Source organism: Passer domesticus, chromosome 10 (genome assembly GCF_036417665.1).
Source record: "Passer domesticus isolate bPasDom1 chromosome 10, bPasDom1.hap1, whole genome shotgun sequence".
Lineage (NCBI taxonomy): Eukaryota > Metazoa > Chordata > Aves > Passeriformes > Passeridae > Passer > Passer domesticus.
Window position 1 is genome coordinate 11,231,428 of NC_087483.1, and position 23,839 is coordinate 11,255,266.

General features: G+C 41.4%; 1 protein-coding gene across 2 annotated transcripts in view; it reads left to right on the forward strand.

Moving 5' to 3' along the window:
- The window catches only part of ZNF804A (zinc finger protein 804A), a 225,826-nt gene that overhangs the window by 129,254 nt on the left and 72,733 nt on the right, over positions 1-23,839 (forward strand). For both annotated transcript variants that reach the window (XM_064433769.1, XM_064433768.1), the window contains exons 3-5: positions 9,971-10,101; positions 12,453-16,272; positions 21,902-22,017. In XM_064433769.1, coding sequence (XP_064289839.1) covers positions 9,971-10,101; positions 12,453-15,702 — 3,381 coding nt within the window. In that variant the 3' untranslated portion in view covers positions 15,703-16,272; positions 21,902-22,017. The remainder of the gene's footprint in view (positions 1-9,970; positions 10,102-12,452; positions 16,273-21,901; positions 22,018-23,839) is intronic.

The following is a 23,839-nucleotide window of genomic DNA, read 5'->3' on the forward strand; positions in this document are numbered from 1 at the left end:
TTACTTTCCAACACGCTTCATCTGCATCACTGAAACTAAAAACATATATCAAGTCCTGACATTAACTGATCTTGCCTTGCAAGATGCAGCCTTTATATTTAAGATTTTTTTCTGTAATCTGGTGTTTCCCTCCAAGGCCTCTGTGTGTGTAGTATTATCAGTTGGCTTAAGGATAACTAAGATTTTGTCTGTGCCACTTTGCTGTTGCTGAGATGTGTCAAAATTGGCAAAGGCTCGTTCTTGTCTCCGTTTTCATTGGTCAAATTTATGTTCTTTGAGGAAGCTTGTCATGGTCCTGGGATAATGGTGGCAAGGACCAGATCGTGCTGCTGAGGAGCAATTTGTGAGCAGAGGCTTCGAATGGCTCAGTGAGCCAGCATAAAACTGGTATGAGAAAGGGATTGTGATTTAGCTCTGACATAAAGAACTAAAATAAAGAGCTCACTTTGGGGGAATTCATGTGTCTCCTTCAGCCCATCAGTTATTAGGGTATCCTTCAAGGGTTATGGGAAATAACCTTTAGAAGACCTAACTGTAAATATTAATTCCTCATTTTTGGTCCCTGTGCACATTGTAGAGATTAGAAAGATTTAAGATTTTGGTAGGTTCATTTCAGTCTCTGTGGCAGACTTTCCTAAAATGTCAGTGACCAAAGAGGCTGAAACTAGACAACATAGACTAAAAATGTCTGCTATCAATTTTTAATTTGCTTGTAGAAAGGGTATTGTGTCCTCCTGCAGCCAGGATGGAGTAAGAGTCAGAATAGCAGCAGGATCCTAGAGAGAATTTCAGTGCTGCAGACACAGTGACCACGGTGGAAAGCTGATAAATGCCAGTGGACACTGGTAGGTGCTGGAGGGCACTGCAGTGAAGAGCTGTTGGATGGAGTCTCAAAGAACTCAGAGGTGCCAGGTGCATTATTCATGCAGAAAACAGCAAAGTGGTCTCCAAAATGAGCAAAAAGCAGCTTTAGCAGCTGAGCCATCCAATCTTGTGTGTTGATGGGAGTATCCATTTTGTAACCTAATCCCAATGCAGAGCCATTCTAAGGGGAAATCCAATTTTCCCTCTCCAAAGAGGTGTAGAGGTGACCTTCCTCTGGGAGAACTTCTTGGTGAAGAAGTGGTTGCTCCTGTGGTTTATGGAATATGAATACTGATCAGACAAGGGTTTTTCCATTAGCTTAGAGCTCTCTGGATAGACTAGAGAAGAAATGTTGTGGAGCTGTCAGTGTTTACGCATAGAAAATTGTAACTGGTCAGAAAATAAAGCACAAATCATTATTTCTCATTCAGTGACTGGTGCCCACCTGAAAATATCAGGAAGCAGTGTCTCCTTAATCAATATTTTGGTTGCAGTAGAGTCAAATTAGAAAATACTGAATATGCAATGCTCAGAAAGATTATTCTGGATGCATAAACTTCACTGCTGGAGTGAAAGGAATAGTGGTGGATCATGCTGTGGGACCAGGGAATGGTACCTGGTGTCTGCAATTATCCATGCTGGTTTGTCCCTCCAGAGCTGGGAAGAGGAGCTGTAGCTGCTCAGGGCACCCCACATTTGCAGCCACATGGGGAGGAGCGGAGTTAAGGCCTTTTCTCTTAACTGTGCTAGGAATAAACATTTCTTGTCAGGAGTTACAACATTGCATGTGGTTTTGGTTTGGTTTATTTTGTTTTGTTTTTGGGGTTTTTTTTTTTGTTTGTTTGTTTTGGTTTTTTTTGGTTTTTTTTTTTTTTAATAGAATACTAAATGGCAGGAGAGGGGGAGGTAAGTGGGAAGTGACCCTTAAAGCAATGTCTACCAATCTTGTCTTTAATCTTTGTGACTAAGGAAGCTTTCTTAATTGTTGCTGAAAACTTGCATGGTGAATTTGAAACCTCCTCTCCCCATGAGCTCAGCAGGAGTTTCCCCATTGACTTCAAGAGAAGTATTATCAGGCCTAGAATTATTAAAATAAATACCTTTAAACCGCAGACTCTGTAACCACTTTCCAGATGTAGAAGCCTGTGTCAGCTTCCTGCTCCTTTCATTATCTGGTAAAATTATTTTGATAGGTGAGATGCTAATTCTGTGCTTCTGTGCTGTTTCCTTTGTGTGTCCTTAATATTTATGGAATATTCAGCTGATTTCTGCTGAAGCTAACAAAAAAATACCCTGCAGCTTGCAATAAGCCCAGGCTGTTGTTACACACGTGGTTAGCAGCTATCACAGTGAAATATTCAGTGTGCAACGCTCAGCAGTTCTGCAGGCTTAAAACAATGTTTTTGCACAATGGCAACACTGCAGCCATTAAGTCAACTTCAGAAAGCACAGTTATCTTTAAACAGAAGCAACAGAAGTGTTAATTTATGCTTCATGACCTGTTATTTGTCAGAGTCCTGGAGCCTTGTTCAGCTATCTGCCTCCTGCAGCAGGGGATGCTGGAGAGGAGCAGAAATGCACAGGCACCACGAGGGTGTCAAATCAAGTGAGGCTTCTTGTGCTGGGAAGAGCATTAATCATCCCATAATGAAGTATGTGTTTGTTTCTGGCAGATAATTTGAGAAAGAAAAGAATAAGAGCTGAGAAATTTCTTTTCCCTTCTATTGCTCCCTTGTACATCTTTTGCAGTTACATAATCAAGGGTAATTAGTGAGATATTCATCAAGGATAACTAGCTTTCATGTAGCTTACAGGTGCAAGTGTGAAAAATATTTAATGTTCTGATTTTCCTCATGATTCTGAAGCAGTAATGTTTTCATTAGGTTTTGCTTTTCATTTTATGCTCAAGAGTAATTTATTTTTTCCCCATAAAGTTAGATAGGAAAATCTAGCTTGAGACATGCCACAAGATGCTTCAACCCAAGTATATAGTCTCAAAAACTAATTAGGTTTCATGAAAAATTAATTTCAGTCTTTATATTAGAAAATTAGAAAGGTCCGATATGCATTTTCAGTTGTATAACATAATACATGTATTTTATATATATATATTGGTAGGCTCTAAATGTAAGAGCTGTGTCAACAGTTCTCTTTTGCAGACTACACAGCAAAGTGTACTACTGTGTATTGTACAAGTGTGCTCATGAGCAGCTTAGAGTAGTTTGAGAAAATTTGCATCACATCAGTTCATTTGAAGTTAGTGAAAAACCTTCTGAGTCATGAAGAATCTCATTTTCTCATCAGGCCCATGATGGATGAGTAAAGCAATAGCAACCTTCCTTTCCTCTGAATTCATCCCTGCTTCCTTCCCAGTCTGGGATGATGCTCATGACAGGGCTAGAAAAAGAGCAGTTTCACATCTACTGAATCAACCTTCTCAGGAATATTACGGGCTCCAAGGACTTCCTATTTTTAAATCATGCATATAACCATGTGTGTGTTAGATTTCTTCTAATATTAAAAGACCATCAGGAGGGAATAGCTGCAGTCTGTGGCAGAAATACAAGGGGAAAGGATTAGTCACAGCCTGTATGTTATTTGTTGTCATCTGGAGGGCTTATTATCTCATCATTTAAAATGTGGTTTGTTGTAAAGTTGTGGGGTTCTTGGTTCTTAAGAAAAGGTTTAACTTTTGCAGCTCAACCTGAGATGCAAACAGGCAGAGGCAGGCAGAAGCAGCTCCTAACTTGGAACAAACTGAAAGTTGTTGCTAAGCCAGCAATAAATTCATGGTTTTTTTTAAAGGCCTCTTAGAAGCAAAGTGAGTGGCCAGTGTGGTCCATAAGCTGATAGTGTGAGGAGGTGACTCCTACAAATCCTACAAATGGTGTTTGGGAAGGAGTTGAGACAAGATCAGGTAAAAATGATGCTTTTCACATTCAATTCTGGAATTTCTGCAGGGCTGGAGATGCCCCAGCCCCTCGTGGTGACAAGTCCTGGTGCCACACACCCCTGGCAGGAAGCTTTCTCTTACTCTTGTCAGCAACTCCCCATGCAGTGCTGTTAAAAATACCCCCTTGTTCCTGGTCTTTTTCAGGAGCCTATCGGAGCAATAAATTCCATGGTGGCAGCATGAAAAAGAAGGAAAAAAGTCTATTTCTTTCTTAGCTTACTTCTTTTTAATTTCTCCTTTTTGTGGAAATAACGTGCCTTGTATAGGGAAGGCCTGCAGCACTAACAGGGTAAATTCTTTGGGTATTATAGTTGTTTTCTTGGAGCTTTAATTTTTTTCCTCTAATCTTTACAACAGAAGAATTTATAATAATAATAATAGATATTATCATGAAAAGTATGTAGAATTGAAGATCAGAACACAAGGGAGGAGATGCTACCCTGTTGTGCTATGTGAAGGGGTCTCCAGCAGCAGAACAGTAAAAAAAAAAAAAAATATATATAAAAATTATTTATTATATTTTATTATTATATTTTAAATATATATATATTTTACTTTTCCTGCTGTCTTCAGTGGGTTGTGAGAGTATATATATACATATATATGCTCTCACAACCCACTGAAGATAGAAGGAAAAGGATGTGCATTTTACATCTTAGTAAGCAATGTTTTCTGCTTTAAATGGCATATTTCATTCCCCATTTGAGCGTTTACAGGTGTCACATGAGCTGTGTTCTAGTCAGTTATTATTTATAATTGATTAAGCTCGATGCTCTTTGTGAAAGACACTAATCTGGTTTGGTGTGACAAGTGTTTATCTGATGAGCTCTTGTCACTCTGTTTGCCACACCATAATTCACACAAAGCAGCAGTATCCCATCTCAGCTAACAGGGAGCTCCTGACAGCAGTCCTGCAGCATTCAGAGACAGGGGAATATGCACAGCTTCTAGAATCCTCATTGGAAACTAAGCAGTACTCATATTAATACTCATTACATATTATAGAGATTTTTTTAAAAAAACAACAAATTGAACACAAACACAAAAAATAGCTTTATTAAAAATATGTTTTGCATCATGTACAGATTGAGAGGGAAGAGATTTTTTTTTTTTAATAAATCCAAAAGCCAATTTTGACTCACTTCCACCACACTGCAGAACTACCAACCCATGTTGGCCATGTTCAGGTAATTAGGAAATGTTTGAAGAGCAGGAAGGAGCTGCAGTGGAGTTCCAGCTCCTGTCAGGGTGCAAATGGAAGGACAGGACCTGGGGAAGCTCCTGCTGGAGCTGGGATGCACATGCAGCACTGAATATCCCCTGTCTTCATGATCCCAGCCTGTCGCTGGCTGGGCAGGTGGAGAAGGAGTGAGCTTGGCCTTTTATTTTGATGAGTTATTTTTAAAAGCTAAAACCACATAAATTAATGATTTAGTGACTACTGGGAATACAGTCGTTTTTCCTGATAAAATGAGAAGGCAGTAAAGCATCAAAATTTGATGTCATGGCTGTTAAATTCTGTAATTTTATACTTCCATTGATCAGAAAAGGAATTTATGGCTATGTATTTTCAGCATTGTAAAAGTCACATAATTTAATTGTTAATCTAAGGTCAAAAGTGAATTAGCATAATAATATCTGAACTGCACTGCCCTAAAATCCCCTGACAGACATCTTTCTGACTCCTGCTATTACAAAAACTGTTCCCATTGGTTCTTAACCCTGTTAAAGTTGTTCCTAGATAAGCTTTGCAAGGGTAGTTTATGAGAGCCTGTTTTGAATAAGCAGTCCTTAGATGATGCCTTTGTGCTGCTGGGATGGCTGTTTTTTCTGTGAGATATTAGCACCACAGAGAGAGTCTGTATCAATCTGATGCTTGTTATGACTTCCCCTTCAGCATCATAAACTTTGTTAAAAATCTCACTGTTTTTCTTCAGAGTCAGTTCTGACAACATTAAGTTATGTGTTCAAAGTTATAAAATTAAGTCATGGGTTTCCCCCCCCCCCCCCCCCCCTTCATTTTATCACCTTAATGCCCTAGTATTCATGTACATTGGGTTTCACTATTCAGCCTTTACCTGCTTTTGTTGTCCTGGGTCCATTTATTAATTACTGCCTTCTCTATGTTTTGAAGGTTCATTCATTTAAGGGGCTACTGCTACAAGTGTTTAAACCTTCAGTTAAAAAAAAAGCCAACAGCCACTTTTCAGGGTGGCAAAAGGCTTGTAATAACAATGTAAGAAGTGCATTTAATGTCATAATGTATCTTTGGTTTTTAGAGGATTTGATCTAGGTGGGGATTTCAGGCACCTGGCTTTGGCAGCAGAATCTTGGCTTGTGGCTTCTCTATTATAAAATTCAGGGGAGAATTAGGAAACCCAGAATAAGAAAACTTTTTGAAAAGTCGTGTACTGAAATGAACTGTCTGATGTGGTAAAAGGGGAAGACAAGGGTGAAGAGACCAGGAATGGGGTCCTGTTGGAAATCCTCTTAGGATTCCCTTGACTTTTCTTTCACTTGTCTTCCTCAGCAAGTCTGGGAACACCAAAGCTCTGTGTCTGTGAGAGAAGTGCAGCCACATCTGAGTTTGGAGCTCCTGTGGCCATCTCATGGACAGTACACAGGATTCTGTAAAAGTCTTGCTTTTCATCTGGACTGACAAGCCTCAGCTCAGCATGACGTACCGGGTGTGCATTAAGATACCTGAATGAGCTTTTTAGAAATAGCTGGAATATTTTTGCTTCAGGCCCTGTATTACAGTTAGATTTGTTAAAATAATCCAGCTGCTGCCCCAGGGAAAGCTGCAGGATCACATTACAAGGCTGGAGAATCAGGGTCAGGCTTCCCATCCCTTCAGGCTGGGCAAAGTCATTTGCAAAGCGAGGGCTCCGTGCTCTGCACCTCCAGCGTGGCAATACAGAGTACCAGGATAATCATGAAGGCATTCAGGTCTCTTGGAGAAATGTCATTTAATTATTCATTGTGAACTGCTGGTTGAACTCTGCTGGCTGGGTCGCACACGTTTTTGAGCTGCTTTGTAAGCAGAGGAAAATGCAGGAGGGAATTCAAAACAGTATCCCTGCCTGTTAATTATTGGCCTACTGATCCATGGAAAAAACAAAACATACCAGGCATTAAAGTATAGCATTAGTGAACAGCTCTGCCACATGCAAAGGCAGAAAAATGGTAAGGAAAAGATGGTTTATAGGAGCAAGTCACACTTGTTTTTCTATTGCTGCTATTTGCTTTTAACGTCTTTAGGGAGGTCCTTCTGATGCTAAGAATCCATGGACTAATGGTATGATTGGGTAATATCTCATTTTCATTTGCATAATTCAAGTGAAACCAATGATTTTGCCCAACTAAGGGCAGCATAAATGCAGTGCCAGCAATGACTGAGTGCAAGGAATGCAGGTGGTAATAGTTCATCACATGGCTAAAAAAACCAAAGTAGAAAATAGCTACAGTATCAAAAAAAAAAAAAAAGGAAAAAAAATGCAGGGAACACAGTTACTCATTTAGGTGATCTTTTATTTAAAGGAAATAGCATTTCTTTTTGAAACACCAGGTGCATGTCTTGTGGTTTAGAACTAGAAGGAATTCCACTTAGACACGAATTTGCAGAATAAAGACCTCAGGAGTTGCCATGGTATAATCTTTGCAGATTGTTAAAGCACTCCATGAAAGACTGAGATAGCAGTTGTGAGAAGAAAAGAAACAAAGCCCAAAGACCAGTTTTCTGTCCAGGAAAGGGAGGGTGTACCTACCAGGAGGTCTGGCAGAAGGGGAGCTCTGGGTTCTCCAGGAGAGAAGAGCAGGCAAAGGCTGAGCACACAAAACTTGTGCCACACCTACTTGTAGCCATCCAAGGAGAACAATTTAATTACTTAAAAACTGAGAGGAGGCATGGAGTGCTGCTAACTTAGCAGTAAGACTAAAAGGTTCAGAATCTGGTCAGACTCAAATCAGTAATTATAATCATCCCAGTAATTGCAGAAAAGTGCTGCAGCTGGGAGGTGATTATGGATTTGTATACACCTCAGCTTCTCCTTTTTAACCGTGTGAGACAGCACCCTGTTATCTTCCTTTTGTTCCCTTTCTTCTCACTTACTTCTTTCCTTAGCATTGGAGGGGAAAAAAAACCCCTGAAAAAATATTGAGCTCCACAAAATGCAATTAAATCCTCTCTTTAAGTGCCAAGGGCTGGAGGTGAGGATGGGAAGGAGCAAATTTCATCTCTTCTCTTGTGTTTTGAGTGCTCAGAAGTTGCCTATGAAATGAAGTACTTCAGGTTTCATGAGTGGCTGGTGGGAGGCAGGGTCAGTATCATGCTGTCTAGGAAAACAGGGGTGCACAAGGGTAAGATATATGCAACAAAGGTGCTCCACGCTTCAAGTATTCTTTTTCTGGGAAAAACAGATATCATGTGTCTAGTTTTGAGTGGACTTATAACCTTACACTGTATTAACACAATAAAAAAAATTTCTTATCAGTAGAAAATTTTGACATGTATAAAATATAAATGGTGGAAGATGTGATTACATTTCAGATAATTTTTCTCTATCAAGGATGTCTAGGCATTTGAAAAAGAATGCAAAACTTGGAAATAGAGGGTGGCACTCATTTTTCTGCAAGTTTGTTTTCTCTGTGTGTTTCTCCATATTTATTTCTTGGCATTGAATGGACTGCCCAAGTAGTGTTACCATCACCCAAAATGGCAAAGACTAATTCAGTGTGTGACTGACTCTGAGAATATCTGAAGCTGGGTTGGATCTATAAGGATGATGGAGTTCAACTGCCTCCCCCTTGCAGAACCACCTAAAACTAAGCCTTGTGTCACCAAGAGCCAGCTGGTATCTGTGAGGTATTTTTCTGTGAATAGGGGAAATAAAAATTCACAAAAAGGGTGAAATTAAAAGAATTGAGAAGGAGCAGGAGGACACTGCTGACAGTGTTTTGCAAACTCTATTCTGTGTATCTATTATGTGTGCCAGCAGTGGTAACAAAAGCTCTTAATGCCCCTCAAACAATTTGGAGTTAAAGAGTTTTTGCTTCTACAAATCACTGTGGCCACTGTTCACAGGCAGTCATAGCCCTGGACACTAAAATGGGGTGGCAAGTTACTGGGTTCTTCCCAGAATTGTGAGATGATGGTTTTGTAATATGTCATCAGACTGTGAGCCATACTCAGGGCACACTGAGGACCAGTGGGGTTTGGGAAATCCTGGAGTACATTTTGCTGACATGAGGAACAGGGAGGCCCTGCATATTGTTCTTCTGTGATGTAAAGAAAACGAGATTCCCTTTTTGTGTGGAGAATCAGAGCTGAGCACTTCCATTTCCCTCCAAAGAAGCAGGCTGGAGATAAAATCCCTGAGATCCTGTGTTGCACCTTGGTGTCTGTACCACTGCTGGGTCAGACACCAGTGAAAGCAGGAAACACAGGCTCCTTCAAAGGGACCATCTCCCCATTTCAGAACTTCTCTGTCCATTACATCCCTCGGAGATCCCTGCTGGGTCAGGGGCCTTTAACAGCTCTAATAATGCCTGGGATGGCAGGACAGGAGCTCTCAGGGGATTTGCAGGTGTTGGCATGCTGATAACATGGCAGGGCAGGGCCAGAGGTGAGCTGAAGAGAAGAGCTTGAAGGTTCCTGAAGAAGGGAAGAGGTTGAAGGTCCATGAAGACAGGGACCTTCCACAGAGCAGCAGTGACAAGTGCCATGCCCAGCATCTCGGGCAGAAAAATTCCAGATTTTATATCATCTGGGGCTTAATAGGCTTTTGAGAGGCTTTGCAGAAAAATACCTGGGCTATACTCATTTTTTATTGATATCTCAAAAAGCAGTTATGCTATGGGGAATGTTTTGGGGAGGAATCACAAACAAAATTCTGGGTGAACTCTGCCTCATCCTACTGTGGCTGGTCTACATCATCACAAAAGCTAGAACACAATTTCCTAGGTTGTCTCTATCCTGGCTAACCTGTCTCTAGCATCTCTAGGTATTTTGGTTATTCCCTTGAAACCCTAAAATTTGTTGAATGGTTAGGTTCAGAATAATTTGTGCTGTGGGCGCTTACCAGCAAGTAAGAGTCATTAAAATGTTCCTCATCCCAGGGGTTTTCATGTGCATTATGTGGCTGTTTCTTGCAGAGGCTGAAGGAACTGAAACAGAGGGAGTTTGCTCGAAATGTAGCATCTAAGTCACGAAAAGATGAAAGAAAACAGGAGAAAGCCCTTCAACGTTTGCACAAGCTAGCTGAGCTAAGGAAAGAGAGAACCTGGTAAGTCCATAGCTGCTCAAATAGCAAAAATGCTTTTAAATAAGCCCTCCAGTGTTTGCTGATGCTGTGGGACACAGGCGACCCTTGGCTGTAGCCACACACATGTGTTTTTAGGGCGTTTTGGAAGCATTCTGTGCACAGTATTTGATTCACACTGTGTGCAGGAATGAATGTTTAACACTGCTTTTTCAGCTGAGCTAAAATGACACATATTTTTAGTTTAAAAAAAGATGTGTTTCATATATATTTCATAAAACCAGGCACTTTGGTTGAAAGCTGAGTGAACTAGGTCATGCATTTGCAGGCTGACACTACTTCATTGATGAGGTGAGGAACACAGTCTGTCTCTCTAGGATGTAACAGATCTCTGTGATTTAGTTTTCAAAATGCTCGCCTGGGAAAGCATCCAGAAACCTAGCTTTAGATCTCAATAGCCAGATTTTTTATATTAAAAGGTAAATGCTTCTTTTCCCCTGCTCAGCAGAGTGTTTACCTCCCTCTGCAAAAGTAACTCCTTGCTACTTGTACGTTTTTAGTATTGTATCTGGGCAAGCTGTTGAAATTAGTATTGAGCTTGCTTGTTGTGACTGAATTCTCAAAATATGACACAGTTCTGACACTGATAAGCCACTGAAAATATATGTACTTGTCATACTGTAATCTCTGGAGAAAAAAAAAGAAAAAATGTGGATGCTCATGTGCAAATGTTTTCTCTTTATTCAGCCTTCACCCCCCCCAAGATGAACTAATAACCAACCAAGCTGCAGCTCCTGTTCAGAAATAGTCTCTTTGTGCCTAGTTTTGGATAGCGGGCAGTGCCCTGAAACAAAGTCAGAATGAGCAGGTGGATGGGACATGAATGTTGTGGGGTCTGTTTGATAGGAGAGATAGAACACCTAACTTTTTAATATTCCTATGATAACTCATGTGGAGACTCTTTCTCTTCCATGAATGTTTTAACTGTTCATATTTTATACTTGAGTATATTAGATATCATTCCCTCTAAACATGCTCCAAAGCTTGAATTTTGCATATTGCATAGGAAAGAGGAACTTACTGTTTTCCTTTTTCCATGCTAGTGAAGCACAGATTTTACAAGCCTTTGTTGTTTCTGGAAGTTGGGGTTTTTAAAAATATCCTTTTGCTAGTTCCTGAAGGAGAATTTCTATCTGAGCCTAATTTATCTATCTCATAATTGGTATTTACTACCACTTTGCATCCTTAGAGGTGTGACATAGAAACACAGGATCTTTTAAACCGGCATTTTCTAGGCTGGTTTTGTCAAAGTCACCATTTTATTCTGTGAAAGAAAGGATATGTGTGTGGGTTTAATATAGATTTCAAATTTATAAAGAACTGGGCAAGGCAGGAATCCTCATGAGGAATTCCTTTCTCATAAAACCTCTACCTTAATTTCTAGACCTGATAAGGTAAAGACATTCTTCTTCATCTCAGCACTTCTCGGGGTCCTAAATGACTCTTGAAAGTTATACCAGTGACTCATCAGTGAGTATTGCTCTGCACTGTAACACAGAGTGATTTGGCTAAAACAAACAAACAAATGGTTTTAGCATAGGTCCATTACTCCTAGTGCTGAGCAGCTTCTGTGCATCCTGGAAAATTGTCAGCTTAAATGCTTTTTCCTCTTCTCTTTGCTTCCTATTAAGTCGAATAGAACAGATGGGAAGAGGACATGAAATGAAGAACAGAAGTAGACAGTGATAAATTTTTTCTCAAGAGGGATGAATCACTTACTTTACTTCTGCCAGCTGAAATCCTCTCCCCAGTTTTATTTCTCCATGAAAGAAATTGCTGAGATGGCCGTGGTTTGGTCTGTGCACGCAAATAGGATGGGAGCTGCTGCTGGGGGATTGCCTGTGGGCAGAGCAGCAGTCACTGGAATGATGACTACGTGGGAAGTGCTCTATGAAGCACCCTCTGTTTTAATGTATTTTGTAGCACGAAGGAATGTAAAACTGCAATCTGTAGTAATAGTGTTGTAACCATGGTGGTCTGCAGGAAGGAGAAGCAAGATTTTTGTGGAGACAAACGATTTCTTCTTTGGCCAGCCAGCGTGTCTAGGAAAAGTTAACTACTTTGCAGGAATGTTAGTCCTTCAGCTGATGACTTCACATGAAGGAGCTGGGAGCATAACATTTACTCATCCTATTTTTTAGTACTAGTCAACTGATCTTTATAATAAAAGATGGCAATTTTTTGTAGTCTAAATCTGCATATCCACAGAATCTTCCTCTTTCCTTAAAAAGCTCCCTTAAATACCAAAGCAATACCGTGTTTCTGTCAGCAGTTCTCTGAATGGTATTGACTCAAAGTTTTATTTTCCTTCCTAGCGCTCCTGGAAGCGGCCCTATGTTCAAATCCACTACGGTGACTGTGCGAGATGATTGCAACGATATCCCCAAAAGTGCTGCCATGGATTCTGCCAAGAGCCAGGACTTCAGCTGCACACCAATGCACGATGCACAGAACTGCAAAGACATTGCTTCTGTTATTTCTTCCGCTCCTGGAGATGCAGGTTCTCACCAATCCGACCCTAACAAATGCGGAGATCAGCTTCAAGGAACTCAAGGACACAGAGTTGGGTTCTCCTTTGCTTTTCCTAAGAAAGCAGCAGTCAAACTGGAGTCTTCAGCTGCTGTTTTCTATGAGTTTAATGAGGAAACTTCCATAGAGCATGGATTTAGCAGAAGGAGTAGGTTTGTTCCGGGAACGTGTAACCTTCAGTCTCCTTCAGCATCAGAAATAGTTGTGTGCCCCGAGGAGAAACACAACTGTTTTCACCCACTGGTGGAAAAATGCATAGACACAGCAGAAGCCCCTGAAGCTCAGGAGTCAAAGGAGCTGTCCAGTGAAGGGAGCAGGGTGCTGGAGAGCCCAGCTTTGCCTCCTGCCACGTCCCACTCGAAGCAGCCGCTGGCCGCGGACACGGATGGCCACGGTGTGGATGTGAGTGTGGCAGAATTAGGGGACCAAAGGCCAGCTCTGGTGGCAGACAGTGCCCAGGTCCTGCCCCTGGACGGCAGCGGGCACGAGCTGCAGGCAAACAGAGCTCCTGTGCAGGAACTTGTGGAGGATTGTTCCTCTCTGCAGGATGCTGCAGAGGAAAACTGTAATGATGGGAGCAGGGATCCACCTGCAACTGAAACTGAAATAAAAAATCTGGGGGCTGATGCAGCAGCTCCATCACCATCTGAAGAAGGCAGTGGAGGCCCAAAAAGCAAACCGGACGTATACAAGAGACCCTGTCAGCCCTTTGTTCCTGTTCTTAGCAAATATGGATCAAATGTTCTTCAGTGGCCATCAGAAATGTTGATTTATACAAGTACAGACCCATCAATTTCTTATAGCTGTAATCCTTTATATTTTGATTTTAAGTCATCAAGAGCAAGTGAAAGCCAAGAAAAGCCCAAGCATCAACCAAACATACCTCATTTGCACCATAAAACTGAATCTGATCATATCTTAGTCTCAGATTTTACAAAAAGACCTACTTCAGAGTGTGGTGATTATGAAGTAGAAGTGAATAAAAATGTGTGCAACTATACAATACCCCTGTTAAGTGATGTTTCCCTCTTCAGAAATTGTGACCTTGCAAAAAATCAAAACAAAGTGTCCTTGGATGAGTCATTCAGGATTAGAAAAATAGAAAAGTATCACATATCTCATAACCCGTTACGACAAAACACTGTGATAGATGAGAAATACAACAAAGTCTGGATCAAAGAAGGCCATGAAAAATGGCTTCACAAAAGCAGAAAACGGAAAAGGAGAAGAAAACTATGTCATTGTCATTATCATCACTGTGGAGACACAACAGTAGCAGAAATGGAGATATCTCCAGTAAATGAAAAAGAAGTTACTTACAGAGATGAAAATAAATATCAGCACCTCCAAAATAGTGCAGAGAAGTGCAGGCATGATGCAGGAAATATCTGGTTAACTGCAGGTGAGGTACAGCAGCCACAGCCAAGATTCGGCATTGAGAATGGTCCTAAGAGAGTCATGTCTGCATCAGATCACATACACTGGGACAGAGGCTGGTGTGACTTCTGGAGTGCCAAAAACAGTGGCCATCACCACGGCTGTAAGGGACCACACAGAAAGAGCAAAGGTAGCTCCCGGAGGCAGGCGAAGCAGCTGAGCTCCAGGAGGCACAGCCTAAGGCACTCCAAAACGTGCTGTAGCTGGAAAGTCAGGAGGTCAAGCTGCAGCCCAGAGCATAAATGTTTAGGGCAATGCAGCGAGGAGAAGGGGCCGAGCCAAAACCAGCCCACAAAGAGAGGTTACAGTGTTGTGACAGAAGAGCCCGAGAAACCCCACCGCAAGCGGAGGCAGCACACCTATTCCTCTTCCTCTGATGAAAGCTCATGTGCACAGGCATTATCAGCAGAGGAATATCTAAGGCAAGGACATGCTTTAGGTCCCTATCACAAGGCAAAAGGGAAACGCAGGAAAAGGAAGACGAGGATCCATCATGTTTTCCTTGACAGGAACGCAAAAAGTGAGACCTCTGAATCTTCCAAAGAAAATTCCGCCGATCCTGCGTTAAATGATTTGGGGGACTTACTGACTCAAGACAATCTAGAGGAAACTAACGCAGCTGCCAGAGATGACGATGCAAAAGACAGGGATGAAACAATGGAGCTGGAGGAGAGCAAGTCCCCTCTGGAAAGCGCTGGCCCGGAGATGCTGGAAGAGGATAAACCGATGGAGAGCGCACCGGCCACGCTTCCTGACGGCATCATCACAGGTCCTGCTGCTTCTGCTGCCCCCGAGCAGGGCGCTCCAGCAGCTGCTGCCAAACAGGGTGCTCCCCAGGAGGGAAAGAAAAAGGAAAACGTCAACAGTCGTGAGAACCAAGCTCGTTACAAAGTGCCCATCCCCAACAGACACCTGGAACAAACTCCTCCCAAATCCTATCTTTGCCACTACGAGTTGGCCGAGTCCCTGCCGCACGAGAAGATGGGCGAGGTGGCCGGTGAATGGGTGCAGTGCAATCCCGGCATATTCGGCAGCCCGCCGCCCTTGCCCTTCAAAGAAGCACACGTAAACAGCCACACCTTTCTCGCAGCCGAGCAGCTGATAGCCCCCTTCCCCCTGCCCGAGCAGACCCTGCTGTTCCCTCCCGACAGCGCCGAGAAGTTCAAGGAGCTGCCATCGGAGGCCTACCAGCAGCTGGTGCCGCAGACCGTGCTGTCCGGCAAGGTGAAGTTCGCCTTGGCCCCGCCGGCCCTGCAGGCCCCGCCGCTGCCGCCGCCGCTGTGCTCCACCTCGGTCACCACCATCCACCACACCATCCTGCAGCAGCAGCACGCCGGCGCCCTCAAGGTCCTCCAGCCCCACCAGCAGTTCCTCTCGCAGGTGCCGGCTCTTTCGCGGGCGCCTTTACCTCAGCTGGCCGTGGGCCCGCGGCTGTGCCCGGCGGGTCACGCCGCCTTCGTGGCGCCGCCGCCGCTGCCGCTGCTGCCGCCCGCGGTGCTGCCGCCCGCGCCGCTGGCCTTCCCCGCGCTGCCGCACTCCGTCTTCCCGTCCCTGCTGGCCCCGCACCCGGCTGTCATCCCCCTGCAGCCGCTCTTCTAGGACTACAGCCTTCAGCTGAACTGTTTCTACAGTTCCCCCACCCCACCCCGGACCAAGCTTTGCAAAGTGGTTCTGGGGGACTAAAGTGGTTTAAATTCCTTTACTGTAAGTATACTAAAGCACTGAATAGTCTGATACTAATTATGAACTATATATATATATATGTGAAAATTATGTCTTAGAATATGTATAATGTATATAAAATATATTTATAGTTCTATAACTTATGTTGTAAAGTATTCACTTTTCGTTTTTTATCTTTGTGTATTTGCACCTATTTAATGTTTAGACAAAGCTGATGCACTATGTTTTGTACTATGTTCTCTGAAACTGTAAATCTAGTGACAAACTATCTCTTGCAATAAATTTTTGTTAACTACTTAAGTATATCAAAAATCTTTCATTATAAGCCTCACGGATGTTGTTCTTCCATGTCCTTCTGCAGCTGAATAGCATCCTCTGCCCCCGCTGTGTTGGGATAACCAGGTTTCCTACACGTCAGTGATTTATCAGGGAGGCTCAGAGGCCAGTACCTCGAGGGCAGCTGTCTCACCAAGCCAGAGAGAAAGGGTAATGGATGTGTTTGTGTTAGCAGCTTGATGTCACCGTGACAAATTTTGCCCACTCGTACTATGTGCACGCACTGCTGACTGGTGGACCTGATCCCTTTTGTTCTAAACCACAGACAGGCAATGTAACCAATGTAATGCTGGTGATGGAAGGGGAAGAAGGGCCAATATTGACAGCAGTTTGGCTTCGAGGGAATATTGCTTGTAGTGGAAGGATAGAGCCTTGGTTCCACCGAGCAGTTTCTCTGATGGCCCACGGGTCTGTCAGAGAGAGGTCCTTGCTGCTGGGCAGTGTGTGGAGGCAGCAAGGACACAGCAGCATGGAGGGGACGTCAGGAAACCCACCAGAATTTGATACAAATTCTTACCTCATTCACTCCCCTACTTCTTGCAGCATTTCATTAAGGAAATAGAATAACACAGAATAGAGATTAATTGAAGTAATAATGTACTGCCATTGTTTCTAACTGTATTTCAGAGACTTCTCCCTACCTCTGCAGCCTTTTCATTGCTGTCAGACCTCACCCAGCTTTAGCTGGTGAAATCTCCCCATTTGCTTTAGCATGAGGTGTATCAGAGCCATGCCTGTGACCGTCCAGAATAAAAGCAGAAGTCATTCTGAGATAGATCCATCCCTCCCTTTGAGTTAAAATGAAGTGTTATCATGTGAGTGAAGCCAAGGATTTGCAGCATGAAGGTTAGTGCTAGAAGTAGGCCCTCCATAAGAAAAGGTAGGTAGGCTCTCCCAACTAATTACTCCTTTTCACCTTTTTATATACTATAATAAAATCATATAAAGTTGAACTGAAAGAATAGTGAATTTTAAGTATTATGAATATACACTGCATATTAATAGCTCCAGGAATTAACCATTTGCAAAGTAATGCTGTATCTTACAACATATATATCTGGATCTTATTTTCTGCATCAATAGCATTAGAACTTACCTGTATGGATATTGCAAGTTTTAGTATAATATCACATCAAAAATGTGGCAAACAACATCTTGCCACTGTGATTACAGAGTTACCTGCTCAAGGGACATGAGCCTCCCATGGTGTGTGGTCGCAAAGGGCTAATCTATGTTGAAAAGCAAAAGTTGATAAGGAAGAGCAGATGAGCAGCCAGGTTCTGGAAAATGCCTGGATCCCCCACCCGAGGCTGCAGTAGGGGGTGGGGTGCACCCACCCCTGCAATGCCAGAGGGAAGGCATGTTTTCTCTAGCTCTAACTTCAGGTGGGTGCCCATTTCTGTTCACGTGGTACCTGAAAAATACAGGACCGAGTGACTTTATACTGCTTTATTTCAAGAGTCTGCCTGCATAAGGTGTTTGTCTCCACCACCTCCTGTGGCTGAGCACGGGAATCTCCTTTGGAAGCGGGAGGGTTGTCCTGGGTGCCTCGGGTCCCTTGGGTGACGTGTCCTGGCTTTGCCCTTCTGCCCTCCTCTGTGGGAGGCAGCACACACAGTGCCCTGCGTTCTGATCTCCCATCAAAGACAAAATCCATCTCATCGCAGACCAGTACATTAAGAAAAAAAGAAAAAAAAAAATCCACATAGGACTAATATGGTTGCACGTTCTGGCAGAGTAAAAGTAGCCAATTTAAAATTTTCAGTTGCAGTGCTCATTGAAAAATCCCATCAATGAACTTGGAAGTCCACGTTTTTTCACCAAAATGCTCCAACACCTTTGAATTCTTCTTTTTCCTTACAACTTAAATTATTTTAGGTTGTTAAACAGTTTTAAGACATTGCACAATTCTTTATTATCTACTGTAATTGCTGTTCAATAGTGTATAAACTATTTAAAATATAAGACTAATAACCTTAAAATGTAATAATTTTCTAAGATGGTATTGCCTTTAATGCTAGAACTGTTTGTATATGTGACTTCATATGTAAAAGCAAAAGCAGTATAAAAATAAATCATAAGTTAAGTTTCAAATTGAACACACTAAATTAAATTACCTAATGAAACATTATTTTGAGTTTCTGGTTTATTATTAAATACATAGTTCCTAGTAAGTTATACAAGGGTAGTTCTTCTTTTGTATCATTTACTTGGTATTTTAGATTAAATGTGTATTTTTATTCATAAATTGGTAGTTTAATTTATAAACAAAAACTATCGCAAGTGCTAAATAATTGAATTTTTATAATTCTAGATAAATTCTGCCCAATTCCTTAAATCTAAGTAATTTACTTCTGAATTTGCAAATTTGCACAGATCTAGTGTGTTTATGCTCCTGGCCACTTTGCCAAATTTAGAATTTACTGGGATTTCTTCCTAGTGCAAGCAGTAGGAGTGTTGCTCCCAAAGGGCAAGAATTAGACCTTGGGATCGAGCCCTATGTGAGGTTAGAGAATTTGTGATTTCCCAGACCAGCTCTGCAGAGAACTCCTGAAAAGGCACTCTGTTCCATTGAGATGAGAAGAAAATCTTTATTTTGATCCTTAGAAAATTGCAGCCTGCCCAGACTGACCTTCCTGAGGACGTTCCATTTCTCAGGTAATGTGAGCCGTGAAATAATGGTCCAGAGGAGCTCTTGGGCACTAAGGAATGATGTGAGGGACACTTTGGAGTAACTGAGCTCTTGTCTTGTGTCTCTTGTGTCTGTAAATACACAGAATTTTTAAAATGTTGCCAATATATGCAGTGAATGGGGTTGTTAATATGGTTTCTGTTAATTGCTGGGGAGAACCAAGTTGCAGATTCTGCACGAGTGAGCCTTGGGTTGTGGCCCACGGGAAAACTGCAGGTCACAGACACTGGTAAAAGAAACACTTTGTGTGGAGGATCATTGAGTGAGAATGTTTTTACCTTTCAGTTTAATCAAACAACAATCAAATGGTCATGAAGCAATGTCTTCTTTACCTGACATGTTAACTTTTTATTTGCTTGTCAACTTTTGGCACTTTTAAGAGGGTCCTTTGGGTATGGTATTGAAACCAAGCTTTAAAAGGCAATGAGAACATCCAGTTCTCTTTGGATGTACATGATGATGTGCTGCTAATACAAGATCACATGGATATAATTTTTCTGACAAATTTATTTTCTGCAACTGTGCTTTTCCCTCAAAATAACTGTTTTCCATTATGATAATATTTACTTGATATGCTGCAGTTAAAATACAGCTTTAAATATATGTGTTCAGATTCTTCCTTGGTGTAAATTTATGTATAGCTTCTGGCTTTGGTTTGCAACCACCAAATATCACTCGTGCTGCAATGCCAAGGGTTGTGTTAACTCCCCCAGATTAAGGCAATACATTATGACCACGTGAATGTATTTTGAAGACAGTTCCTTGTTTGTAAGTAAGGTGGTAAATTTTAATCTGATGGTGTTTTGCTGTGGTGCTCAGAGTCTACATGTTCTAAACTCCATACATTCATTTTCTGCTCTCCAATTACTGTGCATTGCCTAGAGGCTTGTCTATGTGTACCAGTGCACACATTTATGCAATGTGCCTTGTAAAATATTACAGCGCTATATTAACTCTCTTTATTGAAAGTAAAGACATTTTTGCTGTATAAAGATCATTGGATATTTTTAAATTAACATGACTGACTATCTAAATGTGTATGTTATTTCATAGATCACTTTGATTTAGTATTTGCAGCAGGCATGGTTTTGTACATTATGTCCTCCCTTCTCCTCTTTACTTCAGGAACATTATAAAGTTTTCTGGTTTTCTCAGTGACTAAGATTATCAGAGTTTATGGGAATTTGCCTGTTTATGAAAATGAACCAGGCTATTTTATTACTTTCATCTGCAATAATTAGTGTACCAACTTTTCGAATTATAAGACATCTTATTTTTACTTCAAGCTTCTGTTTTATTTTATGGATATTATAAAAGGTTGGGAGAATTTCTACCCTGAGTCTAAATGTTGACCTGTTAGTGAATTTCTGAAGCCAGTGGAGTCCACGGAAGCTTTGCCATTAGTGTTACTGGGGATTTATTTTGACCTGGAGCATTAGGACTCTTTATTTATTAAAACTGCCTAATACTTTCTGCTTTCAGTTCAATAATAATTTCATAAGGTGTGATGAGGAGCACAGTCCAGTAAAGGAAAATTAATCCATTTTTAATCAGTCTTCTACCTCCTTTGTTGTCAAGTTGTTTATATAATTTATGACCATAAAGGTATATCTTTAAAATTTCTGTTCTGTATCATCAGTGTTTTGAAACACATACATACTCCTTCTAGTCTAATACCAAAGAGAAAAATAATTAATTAGAATATTGATTTCTCTACCTGTACAGGCTCACTTTAAAATTTTATTAAGTAGAACTACATTAATACAATAGGCAGGTAATATGCTGCATTTGTAGTCTTCATTTTTGCTGGGGTAAGATCAAAATGTGCAAATCCGTGTAGAGAAAAGCATTAGTAAGATTCAAATGTGAATCCACGATGAATACAGTATTATTTATGAGAATTAAAGATGGTTGCTCTTAAATCAGAAGTGGTGTTTGTTTGCTATGAATTAGACTTTAAAAGAGAAATTTTCTTCCTCAAAAGAAACAATGAACAGGAAAATAATTTTGAAAATACTTGTTTTTAAATCAGCTGGATAAAACCTGTGTACCTTTCTTGTGGATAAGAAACAGCAAGTAAGTATTGGACATTTAGAATCCTACATGACATAAGGAAAAATTTTACATTTACAAAAGGAAAAATTTTACACTTCTAGTGCAGTCTTACCTTGATTTAATCCAGTGAAACCTGCAGGAAGAAATAGGAGATTCATTTAAATGAATATATTTGCACTACTGTGAATACAGAGAACGTGAAGCCCAGCTCAGGTCCAAATTTTTTGTTGTAATGCAACTCAGATTTTAACAGCCTAAGTAATTTGACCCCAAACTTTCTTGCATGTAACAGACTCTTCTATAAATGGCTTTTTTGTCACTGGAGTGCTGGAAAGAATGACAGTGCAATCCAGTGAAGTCTCTCCTCCCTTGTCAATAATGCCTGCTGAAGCAATCACTGTAGCAGATGCTGGAAGGAGGAAACCTGAGTTGGACAATGCCTAAATCATACATTTTCCTTGTAGGATTGTAAGTGAAAATGGAACCTTACTTGCATTTTGGTGTTTATACATCTCCAGGTGTGCATGTGTGTGTTTGTACACATGTACCAGGTTACTGGTTTAGGATTCTTTTTTTTCCAGGCATATATAAGTAGTGGTATGAATATCTTAGTTGAAATGTGCATAACAGAAGGGAAGAAATCATTGAAGGGAGGAATATTGACACAGAATAATAAGGAAAAAGTGGTTATAATATAATGAACCCATCTTTTCCTCTTGAGGGTGGAGGGAAGTTGCATAAAGTTATTTCACTTGTTTTTTATTGGGTGTCTCTGCTTTATATCTTTTTACCACTGAAATTAGCAGTGCTGTTTGCCTCAGCTGGTCTGTCAAGCCATCAGTGTCAACAACAAAAAAATTAAGGTTAGCAGGAGAAAATCTGCATACAATTTGCTCTTAATAAAGTCCCTCTTCTCTCTGGAGAAATTATTTGTGGCACGAACCCTCAGTGTGCAAAGTAAGCCCGTTGCTCTCCCTGCCACTGCCTACAGCTGCGTGTTTGCTCACCTTTTTTCAACTTGTCATTCTCCAGGAGCAGAAGAAATGAAAAGGAAGTTATTTTCTTCCAGTGCCACCAGCTGAAGAAGACTCAGGTCTCCAGCTGGGTTTCCTCAGCTCTGTGGGTGCAGTTGCCTGCTCATGGCAGAGGTCAGTCAGGACTCTGTTCTTGAAGCCATAAGAGGAAGCCCAGTCTGGGATGGGGGCTGGTTTTGTGGTTTGTTTTCCATAAAGTGGTGTGGGCCATTGAGTGTGTTATTGGTTAATAAAAAAGGTAAAATGCTATTAAGGTCGTAAAAAGCAGATTAAATAGAAGCTAAGCGTTGGGGTGAGATACAGAGTGTTGATCACAAAAGGTTTCATGCGGAAGTTGTCAAAGATAAGAAATTGATAATGAAGAAAAAGAGCAATAGTAATAATATTTTATATAAAATGGAAAATACCCTTCCAAAGACAACATCTGTGCAAGAAAAAGCAGTCTTGAGTCACCAGTCAAGTACTGGGAGCTGAATTTTGGGCAGCAGGTTGTTGAGGGAAGCAGTATTATGTGGGACAGTATCCACAGGGGGAGCAGCAATTGCTACTCTGAAGAATGTTTTTAAGGAAAATGGAACGTGGTTTTACTTTTGGAGGGAAAGGAAAAGCAGGGATGAGGGGAATCATCCTGCCAATATTCAGGAGCTGGATGGTGGAGCAAAGAGATACAAATGAGGCTGGGTGGAGGGAAGACACTGCTGCAAGAATTCTTAAAGATAGTTTCCATAAACTCTACTGAAGCCTGCAGAAATTAGTGATAATTAATCTCTAGAACCCCCAGCCTCCTTTTTATTCAATTATCCTGGGGAGGGTACTTCTACTTTTAACCCCAGGATGGTGAGGGCTGGGTTTTCCTGACACAGCACTGTGGCACGTAGAAATCCTGCAGTAACTCGGGGACTAATTACCTGGAGAGGTTAAAGACACAAGCAGCTATTTAGAGTGTTTTTCACTTGCAGGGAAACACAAATGGAGGCCAGTGCAGTGCATGGGTGGGAGATTTGACTTGAGGTGGGAGTGTACCAGGCTCTGAGTGCTGCTGTGTCACAGCAAAGCTGCCTCTCCCCTTGTTGTTCATTACCACACAGGGTTTTGAGGCTTACCGGGGCTGAGAGACGCGTCAGCAGGAGCAGCTAAATGTGACATGATTTTCCTCAAATGCTGCAGTTACCCAAACATCCCTCTTTGCAAGATGTTTTTTAATAAAACTGCCTTTTGATGGCAGTGCTGAGACCCCTTTTCCAGGGGCTGTGGATGTCTGGGGAGCTGTTGGCTGCTTTGTATCTCCACCTTGCAATGGGGAGGAGCAGTGCAGGGCTGAGCAGATATTGCCAGCCAGAGAGTTTTGTTCTGAAGCACTGCAGAACAGTGCTAGAATTGCTAGAATACTGCTGGAATTCTAGCAACAGGAAAGCAAAACCCTAGTGGTCACCAGGGATTCCCTGTCTGTGACCATTCAGCAGACAGCTGTCTGAAATTCAGTGGCCTTGTGTAGATGGAGAAAGCTCCATAGAATAACTGGCAAGCTTTCTTTTCATCTTTTAAATCCATAATGCATGTATATACATATTGTTAATAATTCATATTAATGGAGAGCTCTTGCCCAAGAGCACATTCCCCTATCACAGAAAATAAATTGTTTAATGATGTCTAGGATAGAAATCAGAGGCTGGCTCTAAATCCAGCCATTATGGAGCAGTACTAGACATGCAGTGCACACTTCCATAAACAAATAAATTCATTACAGTTTAATAACAGTGGAAATAAAAAATGTAAGGTAATTTAAATAATATGCGAAATAGAGCCATATTTTATCCTAAAGCCATAATACCAAGTACTCACATTATCAGGAATTCTTGAAGGCCTTCAGGGCTGGCCTTAAGTGCAGCTAAACAATAAGGTGGAATTTTAATATTATCATCGTGGCCTAAATTTA